The 12,551-nt window shown below is 33.8% G+C and overlaps 1 protein-coding gene across 1 annotated transcript in view; it reads right to left on the reverse strand.

Moving 5' to 3' along the window:
- Positions 1–4,232: 4,232 nt before the first annotated feature.
- The window catches only part of LOC110097122 (alpha-terpineol synthase, chloroplastic-like), a 10,353-nt gene continuing 2,034 nt past the window's right edge, over positions 4,233–12,551 (reverse strand). The window contains exon 5 of the mRNA XM_020823365.2: positions 4,233–4,263. Coding sequence (XP_020679024.2) covers positions 4,233–4,263 — 31 coding nt within the window. The remainder of the gene's footprint in view (positions 4,264–12,551) is intronic.

A 12,551-nucleotide genomic window follows, 5' to 3' on the forward strand; every position in this document is an offset into this window, starting at 1 on the left:
CATAGACATTAGACATCACTTCATAAGAGATCATGTTGCTAAAGGAGACATAGAATTACATCACATAGCTACAAGAGATTAATTAGCATACATTTTCATGAAACCACTAGCCTATGACACATTTAACACTTTGAGGACAAGAATTGATGTCATAGACATCCATACATAATAAAAAAAATCATCAAGAAAAAAACCCAATAAAAAAAAATTTGGTCTAAGGTATTTTCTGATCATCACACACTCACCACATAAAACTCAAAAAAGTTAACAATTATTTTCCTCTTCATACTGTACGATCCACCTTAGCAATGGATTGGTACAAATTAAAGGCGTTTTGTACGATATTATTGCCCTTCGTACTATATGATATCTCCTCTTCGTACTATACGATCCATGTTAGCAAAATGGATGAGGATGACTTTAAGCGGTCGGTACGATATAATTATCGTTCGTACTGTACGAACACCCATTCATACTATATGAGGCTTTTCATCAAAGGTCATACCGACGACCCTCGAGACGATCAAAATTTCTTCATATTGTACGATACGATATGCATCATACTGTATGATTTGACCACCTTTTCCCAACCATTCTTTTAAACGCATTATTGCACATCGTACTATATGAACCTCGATCATACTATACATGGTACAAAATTTCTATAAATCAAAAGGCACATATGATCATCTTTCTCACTCCTTAGCTTATTCCCTCACTCTCACCTATCTTTGCTAAATTACTAGCTCCAGGAAGTGTGATTGTCTCATCCTTGGAAGCTTGTGTTTCTCTCACCATCCCAATTACCATTTCTTAACAGCCAAAGATGAAGAGGCATACCAAAAATTTAAGGCATGCAAAATTACCCCGTCACAAATGCTAAATCAAGTGGCCTTAAATTTTGAGATAATGAGCCTATTCGCTTCCACCACTATTCAATTCCTTCTTACCCTAACCTTCTCGTACAACTCTAAACTTCTATTTGAATTCTTGGCCAACCTAATTATCAATGCCGAAAGCCTAACCCTCTGTGGGTCTCCGAAAAGATTCTGCTCATGTGGTTCGAATACAAAGAGTACGATCACACTATCCTGTAGGACAAAATGGTCGTAGACCTTTACACTTGACATAAGAAGGCCAATAGAAGAGCAGATGGAGTTATGCATACGATTAGCCATGAAGGATAGTGGCTTTCACCTGCCAACCACGATGGATAGTAATATATATAACCAAAAAATTCACGAGATTTCCCCCATTCGATACATTAGCTCGAATGGGGTTTATTTGATTATGGGGATCGGTTTCCTACGAGCGCAAGCCCCCGTAGTTAATTACATCTTAGACCTTGGTCTAAGAAAACTCTCGATTAGGGATGTTAGATTATCTTTTGAAAGGTGGGTTTAGTGCGAAGGGATTTCTAAGCTTTCCTAATCAAATGGGAAGATAGGCTCAATTTGGTTCAATCATTCATGCACGGATCAATCATCACTCGGCCAGTTTGAAGAAGAGAAAACTGAAGAAAAAGGAACGACACTGCACCTCAAACAAGCATGAGAGAAAGAGGGAGGTGGCATCATCTACGTGATGCGGATGGGTAGGATTTATAGCTTTCAGAAGAAAGAAAAGCTTACCCACCAATAAGGCGTATAGTGGTACACTCGTACCACTTACCTTTAGACCCTAAATCTATAAAAGATATAGTATCATACATACGATACTGACATCTACGACCTAACTAATGCAATCCTGGACTTATTCCTTGCCTCAAAAAGGAAGCCAGCTAAAATCCTAAGCACAATCAATCGTCCTATATGTATGCAAGATGGGAAGCCTCTATCCTAAGGAATCAAGCATTTAAATTAGAGACACTGTAATATGTAAGGGAATAGACCTATCGCTACACATGATGCATGAAACAGATGCATGATAAAAATATCCTTAGGTCTACTGATGCAATGCATGAATGTAAGTAAAGTGCACTATGAAACAAAGTGTGTAAAAACAAATGCATGCATGACATTCAGAGTACAAAAAAAGTAAATAAACACACTATGGGTACCCTTCAAGCAAGATACCCGTACAGAAAACCATCCTAGTGAAGCCCACTCGTGTGGGAAAACAATGATGCCCAATGGCACAATAGGTAGCCTACTCTACAAGCCTAAATGACCCTAATGGTCTCTAAGGTTCACAGAAAAAAGGGGGGTATCATACCCAAAACCAGAAAAAGGCCAAAAATCCTAGCTATGCCCACTTCATGTAGGAAAACAATGATGCCCAATGGCACAACTGGGTGGCCTACTCTACAGGCCTAAATGACCCTAATGGTCTCTAGGGACAAAGCTTCGTCAGTGCACTAACATATGGCTGGCTACCTAAACATGTTAGAATACCTATTAACAAGTCGTGTGTGATGTGTAACAATTTTGATATCTAATTAAAAGAATTTGTATTATAAGTTGTAGAGATTATACCTGATTGTGGCGCTGCCACTTACAAGCTCATGAGCAAATAATTCCATATTGTGGCGCGGCCACTTAAAAGCTCCAAAGTTAATGCTCCTGTTTAATTCCCAATCATCAAGCTCAATGTACCTCGTAATATAAGATAAGAGAGAAATATGCAAATGAGCGAAGATGCCGTTCAGAAAAGAAATGCAGGTAAAAAAAATAATATAATTGATAGGAAATTTAAGAATTGTATTTATAGAACATGGGCATGTAGTAAATACTGAACAACAAAAGAAAATATCGGCCTAACCTAGAGCTAGAAGTCGTGTCCTAACCAAAAAAGTCTAGGTGTGTGTAGCGGTGTGTAGTTTTGGATAGTTTCTATGTAGGGAAAATTTAATTAAAGTTACTTGCATTTTTGTTTGTTAAAGGAGCAAAAGGGATTTTTAATTGAAGTTCAAATCTTAATATCTTGAGATTTATTTTAAATGTTTTATTTTAGTATTTGATTAATTATTACCTTTGTTTCACACCGAGGCCGTGAGGTTTATTTCACCCTCCTTGGAGCTAACTTAATAGCCTCGTAGGCTTGGGTTACCCAGTGATAAACAATTTTGTTAAATTATTTAGTTTGTTATAAATTAGAAAAGAAATGTAGATTAGGTGATTTGTTAATCCAATTTGTTGATTGATTTTAAAGATTAGTCTAAGATTTGATATTTTAGGAGTCTTTTATCCTAATGGATTTTAGCTTTAGGTTTGATCCTCTAATTAAATCTACATCTTTTAAATTTTAGATTTGTTATGAGTTAATTATTAGATTAGTTGGAATTGGTTTATGTTTATGTTTTAGATTTACAATTTAATAATTATGAGTGTTAATTATAATTTTATTAAGAATTAAGTATTTTCTTAATACATTTTAAGAGTTGAGTTATAAATGGTTGGTTGATTATTATTAGATTAAGAAGAACTAAACCTAGGAAAATGTGTCGCTAAGTTTTATTTTGATGTCTCTACCGTACAGGGAGCATACACCCTAAATCTATGTTATCTAAGACTCAGTCCTTAATTTTTGTCCTTAGATGTCACTAAAGTTGTAGGACTAAAAGGAGTCTTGTTTTCTAACCCTTAGGACTCTCGTACATGTATCGCTAAACTTAAGAATCTATAACAAAGCAGTAGAAAGAAAAAAAATGAAAATCAGAAATAAAAGGAATGTAGGAATTGTTGTTGTTGGGAACACTTCTTTGAAGTCAAGTGTGCCTCTAAAATAACCTTCTCCCCCAATTCGATGTGATACGAATAAGGAAGAAGGCATTTTTAATGTCCTTTATAGTCCCCACATTCCAAATAAAGCAGTTGATACGAACTCGACTGGACTACACAAACTATTCCCTACCAAACTCAAAGCAACAAGGGAAACTCAAGTTCCCAAAAACTAAACTAAACTCAAAACAAGTCTTCTTTTTTTTTTTTACATTTATCCAAAACCCCACTTTTAAAAGCAAGCACTCATAAAAGAAAGCTAATTCAAATAAGAAAGATTGCCCACATATACAAAATCATTTGTTCTAAAACAAAGACATCAAAGAGTCTTCCAACTCAAAGCTAATCAAAAGCTCCAACCCCAAAATCTACCCATAAATTCCCAAATGAAACAACTTATAAAACCCCTTCACCAGAAAGAAAACAAAACACCAAAAACTCTTTGACACAAAAACAACCAAGTGCTTTTTATTTTATTTGGTGTGGGGTAATTTGTGAAAAATCCCTCAATGACTAGGCATTGCAAAGCCTTCTATCAAGAAACCTTCACAAAATAAAACAACAAAAATCTCAATATAAGACAATTCGCAAAACTCTTTAGAAACCTTCTTGATGCAAAACAATTAGCAAAGCCTTTTAACATTAAACTAAATGTAAAACAAATTTGTAACACCCTTCATTTAGAAGATCACTTATGAAATCATAGCATAAAGCTATTTAGAAAATTTTCAATCACGAAGCCAATCACAAATCTCCTCGAAATAAAACAAAATCATAAAACTCTTTAATATACCACAAACTATAAAACTTTTCTATGAGGTAACATATATATACTTAATGTTGGAACCAAAACTTATAGCAAAAAGAGATTTAGAGTCAACTTATTTTCTCCAACCATAAGAATAATATTCCAAAATCATAGGTAATAGCACATTGAGTTCACAAAGCATTTGACAATTTCATTATAAGCATGTGTGGGATATATAAATACACACCAATCATGGACATAAGCACTTCACTTATCATATGAGTTTAGAGTAAACATGAATTCCTTCCAACAGATTTAAATTTTCATGCTACATGCCACCAACCATTCTAAGTAATTTTCTAATCCAAATTCATGATTTGTTCTCATGCCAAAAAAAATTTTTATAATATGAATATACATGAAAACTTTCCAACCAATTCTCAAAGTGGAATAACAAATATGCAAAGGCTTCAACTCAAAATTTCCCACAAAACCATTGAGAAAGAAATCCATAAAAAACTGTAAGAATTTTTCACAAATAAGTAATACTTGCAAACATATATTTTTATGTAAAGCTTAAAAGGATAAGGAAGGATCCAGATTTAAAGCAAGCATAAAGGTATTTAAGTTTACTAACTCTTTTATAGCTAAGCATGCTTCTAACAATACAAATTATGTAACTATAAAACTCATGGTTGCTCTCCAACAATTCAATGTATTTGAAATATAAACACTAAAGTGCAAGATAAATTACCAGAACTTTGTCTCCACATCTCCAAAATCCCAAGAGGGGATTTTAGAAATAAAATTCAGCACAATTATACTTCTATGCACATAAAAGATGATTTAATCACCTACTCTTAAGGTTTCCACAAACAGATATGTTGTTTAAAGGCAAATGAAATTAACTTTTAACATATAGACCTCTCAAAGAAGTATAAATTTCAGCATTTATAACATTTCCCATGTGTTAAGGTTTATAGCACTTCTAATAGGAATTTATACAAACACTTTCTATGCTACTAATAAGGACAATACATCACATAAGGAATTACAATAAGCATTCAATGACTCAATGGGGGGTCATACATTTCAGCTTTCTCTTTTTTTTTTTTTTTGTATACCGACAAAGGAAAATAAGATAAAGAGATCTTAAAAAAAAAAAAAGAACTCCACAAGGCATGCTTTGTGGTCACCAATCATTAAACAACTTTGCTAATAATTTTAGGAAACCTATAAATGTAAGTATAAAGATCTCATATGCACTTTGTCCCACTCCCTCCACATACATAGAATAAGAGCCAACCAAACTACCATAATAATAACCATTTGGGCTTGTGTATGCATGTACCCATTTGGCATTAAAATCTTGCATGAATGTACCAAAATAAAGTGAGTAATTGAAAGAGACTACCTCTCTAGGGCATTTGATCAAACAACTATCATGCGAGGTCTAAGAGATAATGTAGAACAATTTCTTTCAGATGTATTACCATGTCACACTTAGGCTACTAAACCACATAACATGATTCAAAAGTAAAGCTCATACATCAACTATCCATTCCAAAATAAGACAAGTCAACATAAATTGCGACAAGATCAATAATGGTCATCATAAGACATAGACACAATGAAGGATTTCATAAAATTGCTTGAGGTAAATCAACACGAAAACTAGCCTTTGGCATTCACACTTACTTACGCAAAGCTTATATCCACGCTTAGTGAAGCGCATCACCCAAAATCTTGCTTAAGATTCACCAATGTTTATCATAAATAAAGTGTCAACCAAATGAAAAACTTATGAAATCACTTGGAGCAAAATTACTATAGAAGCTAAAACTTCCAAAATCACCTATCCTCATGAAACCTTTAGATACATACTTGAAAAGGGTTATTTGAAACTTATCAAAAACACATTACCAACATTTGAAATCGAAAGAGCATTATACACTTCAATAAGGAGATTTGGGAGGAACTTCGCAAACATAAGTATACCCAAACTCATAAAAGAAAACATGTGAAACCTTTATATCTAAATATGGTCACACAACATTTGGTTAAGTGGCTTCCTATGGAAACCCAAGCTTCATGAGTCACTAACCAAATATCAAAATCTTTCTTTAAAAGCATTTCACCAAACACCTTATATGCATGTTTTAGTAAAGAAAGAACATTGCTTCTCAAGCCTTACCACCATTTACTCCTAAAGCTCCAAGCTAGATCACATGAATCACATTAACTGTTTACTATCAAAACAACACAAATCAACCCATATTTGTCTACACCATACAAAAATCACTTATGTTTAGAAATAACCATCATCATTTTAAGAGAACTTCAACACCATTTGATAACCAAATAGAAATAGCAAAGACTGAACAATGGCCATGAATGCATTATCAAACTATTTGTAATAGAAATCAAGCTCTCTTAACCACACTATGAATGAAAATTGCTCTGTCACTTACCCTAGCTTTCACATAGAAGCAATAGAATGAATTTAGATCATTCTTTTACAGTAATAAGTTCATTCCATGGGAAATCCACCTCAAGACAAAAGAATGCAAACGCATTCCCTAATTTCATATCATTTGTAAAAAAAAAACTTCAAGAGGGAGGAACGAATGTGCTGGTTCGTTTTAAAAAAACATAGTAAGAAACTATCATTATCACTTTTTCCCTCTAAATAATAGAATATGTATTACTTCTCATACCAGCACCAAGCAGCCATAATCTCCATTACTTCTCTTAACGGCAAAGAAGGAGAAGAAGGTGGATAAGGAAGGAGGTAGAAGAGAATAAGAAGGAAAATAAGGAGAAGAAGAAGGAAGGGAAGAAGCTTACCTACATTTAACAAGATCTGCTCAGGTCGGCTAGGGTAGGCCACGAACCGAAGAGAGTAAGGAGGAGGATTCGGCCTTGCCCAGGTTTGGATGAGTCTCGGCTTGCAGTTGGAGTCGCGAACCCGAGAGATAGGGAACGAGGCTTTGGTTCTCCTAGGCTCACGCGAGAGAGAGAGGTCGGAGGGTGCTCGGATCAAGTTGGGTGCCCTGGAACTAGGGCTTCGACCGAAGGGAGCACAGAGCTAGAAGGGGCTTCGGTTCGACAGGAGCACGGAGCCAGCCTTGCCCGACCCAAAGGAGACAAAGGGGGTGGAGTCGGTCTTCTCTAGGGCACGCGAACGACAACCATGGGAGAGCGTAAGGGAGACTGGGGTTGGCTCTGTCTAGGGCTCGCAAACCAGAAGAACCGAAAGGGGGAGAGGGACCGGTTGTACCTAGAGCCGAAGGAAATGGAGAAAGCCAAGGGAGAGGAGTGAGGTCTCCTGAGCTTTCGAACTAGAGTGAGAGAGAGTGGGAGAGATTGAGGGAATCCGTGAGAATCACCGAAACGAACTCTTTGTCTCTGCCTTCTAACGTCTCTCCAAGATTTGCTCTACGCTGAAAGCTCAAAATGGCATAATGCCGCCCAGATGTGCATCCAAGACTCTGACAAATACACCGAAGTAGGTGATCACGCGACTAAAGTCTGCAGCCGCGACAGGATTCAAATTTCGGGGAAATAATGGACTAGGCTCAATTGATTTAATCAAATCAAATCAAAGACGATTCAGGACAAATTGAACTCGTCGCGGTCAACATAAATTATTTGGGCTTGATTGAACAGGGTCGAGTCAAATTAACACCAATTTGAAATGATTCGAGTTTGAGTTGGGCTCGACGAGGTTCAATCGAATCAATCAAAGGTGCTCGAGGATATTCAAGCAAAAATCAAGGTCAACACCCTCAGCTCTTTTGTCTGATGATAATGTGTCAAAATCACTAAGGCAGATATTGCCCAATACATTGGGTTGTCTACTGAAGGCCCTAGAACTCATTCCTTTCTTACAAATAAATTTGATTAGAGTGCTGCAAATCTAGTCCTTAGGAAAATCACTTTTTACCAACACCAGCCTCTTGTTCAATCCTTAACCCAAAATATTACAATTAATCAACATGTCCTACGCACTTCAATCATACCCAAAGCTGGCGACTAAATTTGCATAACCCTAATCTTATCCGTCGTTACATACCTACCTTAGCATATCCTCAAAATGATTTAGTCGAATGATTCGACTAACTATAAAGCCGCCTTAACACTCACATATGAGAATAACATCAACAACATGAGGATGACATGCGGTGGTTTGGGGAATGCTTTTCCTCAATTGATCAATAATTCACGTCCATCCACTAGTACTTCCAACCACCTCCACCTGCATCAGATCAGGATCCTACTTTATGACATGTATCTATTTTGTGCTCTTTTTTTGTTGTGTTATTTGTTCCTTCTCTTTTTGGTGATGTCAAAAGGGGGAGAATCATATTGTGTGCTCTAGTTACTATGTCGTATCTTGTTTATCTTATTATTTTTATTTCAAATGAATTTCATTTTCTTTGTGTTTCTATTTCTACTCTTTTTTTATTTAATTCAAAACAAAAACAAAAAAATTGGTGCAAATTTCTTTAACAAGAACATTATTTGACATCATCAAAAAGAGAGAGATTATTGCAGTCCATGACCACTAGTCTGAGATTTACATAATGAAAAATAATGTCAATTGAATAATTCATTTGCATATTTTTTATTTTTGCTCTTATCTGTGAGTACTAACATTTCAGGGAGATCAAAAGTTACTCAGGACAACAAGAAGACTCAAGAACTGGATAAAATAAGAGTTTGAGTTTATAACATTATAATTTTTCATTTATTTTTATTTTTGTTTTTTTGAGTCTGTCCACAAATTGCATGCAAGACTGAGCAACCATGCACACACACAGGGGGAGAGGGTTTTAAAATTTAAAAAAAAAAATTCCTGTCGATTGTACTATTCGAATTTTAATCTTACTATACGATCTGACTTAGCTCAAATAGCTATCTATAAACAAATCGTAATATACGATTTATAAAATATGGTATGATGTTTTCTAATTAAAAATCCTACATGACAGATTAATTTAAGTTCCTACTTCATAAATTTTGAACGGATCATATTGTACGATACTATTGTATTGTACGATATTTTTGAATACTTACTTAAATTAACCCTATGATTAGTGTATAAATCAATGATTTATTTTTTATTGGTTATCATACTATACAACACCGTTCAAACTATATGATAAATAGAGGCTATTTTTTATCATCCCAGACATCATACTGGACGATCCCTTGATTTTGTGCTGATCATACTATACGAAGTGGTTCGTACCATACGATATACAAAGATAAGTTTTCATAATCCCAAAAATTGTCCTGTATCAATAGAAGGATTTTATATTTCGTAATGTACAGATTTATATCATTCTGTACAATATTATACAAAAAGTTTGCCTATTCGTAATCCTTTATACTAGGATGAAGGCTGTTTTGTATTGATCGTACTGTACAATATTAGATCATATTGTACGATCATAATGGCTAATTAGAAATTTTTAGGGTTTCTTGGATCCTATTTTAAATATCAAAACCTCTATATTTTGGATTAAGTAAGATAGATAGGTTCGTGATTAAAGGGGGATTCCTTGAGAGAGAGCTCTTGAGAAGATTTTAGGGTTTGTGAGAGGAAGGAGAAGGTGGAATTTGTGACGGAGAAGGAGTGTGAGGAAGATCACATTGTTTCTCCAAGCTTGTTGCACGTGGACTTTATGAGGGAGAAGGAGTGTGAGGAAGATCACACGGTTTCTCCAAGCTTGCCGCACTTTGCTCCTCCTATGGCCTGAGAAGATCTTGTGGGAGGCTCTCTGAGGGGGGGATTCTTTTACATCTGTGTCCTTTAAGATACTCTGCCATCTTCAGGAGAAAGAAAAATGAGAAGGTATGCTACCGTCACTAGGAAGGTGACAAAGCTTGGCTCTTCGCCACGCCGGGTTGGTGAAATTGAGGTTTGTAAGGGTTTCTCTACCTTGGTGTGTGGGAAAAAGGAGAATTATTGTTTAGTAGTGAAATTCCTAGAGTGGAGGACTCCGGGGAGTGGACGTAGTTCAAGTGACTAAACCACTATAAATTCTCTGGTGTGATTTTTCCCTTTTTGCACTTTATTTATTTTTGCATTTAATTTTTGTTAAAATTGATTGGTGAAATCCATTATGAAAATCATTGTTGAGCAAGTTAATTTTTCATTGCCTATTGTTGCAAATTATGCTTCAAGCATTCACCTCCGTATCAATTAGTTTTCTTATTTAAAATTTTAAAAACATTTTAAAAAATTAGAACTCCTATTTAGGATTATCTTGTTATTACAACAAATTTCCAATTCAACCCCCCCCCCCCCCCCCTCTTAGCGCATCTCGTAATTTTAAGCTCCCTTCACCTGCACATGGACCTGATCAGCACTACTTTTAGGAGATGGTCCAACATTTAGATCGGTTAGAGACTCACTTTGATCAACATTTTAATCAAATTTTGTCTCATTTAAATCAGTAGGATGCAAGATACTAGGAGGACATGGGGTGGATTCGTAGTCAGTTTGACACGGTATATATAAATGTCAGTAGGATGCGAGATACTATGATGAATAGCTATTTCTCAGTGTTCACCCAGCCTCCTCCTCCAGATCAGGGCTCCTCAGAGTTTTAGATGTATTGCTTTATTGTTGCTTCTACCAGTCCTTTGCTAGTAATATGATGTTGTTTTCTATTTCTTATTTGTAGGGTTGTTTGGTGTTGCAATGTTTATGTAATGTTTTTATGTATTTGTTTTTAAATTGATTTCAATGTATTAAATTTATCTAATCTTTCCGATATCAGTGAAAAAAATTATATTTTGAGCACTTGTGTTTGATTCTCACTATTTAAAATGTTAGTTTATCTATACGAAAAACTTTTTGTAATTAATCTAAAATATGTTATAGATTAATTTGCATTAAAAAATTAATTTAATTACAAAATCTAAATTTTCAAATATTTTAAATTTATTTATAACTTAAATTAGATAAGAAGATCAAATTCATGTTCTTTTTATGCAAACATAATTTGAATATCATTATTGTAATATTGATGTCCTATTATTTTTTAATTTCTTTCTAAATATAATTATTTTTGTTATTAGAAAAGTTTAATTTTAGATTACTGGTTTTGGAAAGATAAAAAAAAATATATCAAAATAAATGCAAAATGTGTGCAAAAATAAAAAATTGCGCAATGGTTCGCAAAGTGAAAAGAGGTATAAAATTAGCCCAAATAGAAAAAGATTCATAAAGTGCATAACAAATATTTGAAAAAATATGCAATGTCCAATTCAAAATTTTATGTACTATGTTCTTTCCATAATCTTTTAATCTCTAATTCCAATCAATCCAATTTGTAGTTATACTCTATATTGAAATTAAAGTTAACTAATCTTCATTTCATCATTTTTGCAATAATCATGTTTATTTAATTTGTCTAAAATACATCATGATTTTATTGACTTTACTTATCTTGGTTATTCTTTGTTTTAAAATTTTCAATCTTTCTTTTTAGTCCTACGAAATTAATATTGTTATTGCAATTATTTTAAAATACTATTGAAGGCCAATTCATTTATTTTATCGTTTGGTATCTTTCATTTCCATTTCTAAATCCCTTTTGTTGTTGTCAAAATGGGGAGTTATAATATTAGTTGTTTTATATTTTATGATTTTTTTTTTTTGTTATTTTGGTTGTTTTAGTGTTTTTTTGTGTGTTATTGCTTGTTGTTTGTTATTTTGTATTCTATGTGCTCGTATTTTATTTTTTGTTTGTCTTTTATTTCAAAAAAAAAAAAAAAAATGTTTAGAGTTCTTTGATCATCATGGGAATCCCTATATTCATATGTGTTTATTCATTTAGGAGGAGCTAAGAAGAAATTTAGGGTTTAAATGTTAATACAAATAATAATTATTTTACCATTATAAAAAATGAGAGATTATTGTGACTTAGTATTTATAATTATATTTTTTATATCATATATGTTTTTGATAATTCTAAATATTATTGTTTTGATTACTATTTCTCATAATATATATTGGATATATTAATTTTTTTTTTGTCTGTACTAATTTTTCAGGAAAATTATACTTC

The sequence above is a fragment of the Dendrobium catenatum genome, unplaced genomic scaffold, assembly GCF_001605985.2.
Source record: "Dendrobium catenatum unplaced genomic scaffold, ASM160598v2 fragScaff_scaffold_1148, whole genome shotgun sequence".
Classification (NCBI taxonomy): domain Eukaryota; kingdom Viridiplantae; phylum Streptophyta; class Magnoliopsida; order Asparagales; family Orchidaceae; genus Dendrobium; species Dendrobium catenatum.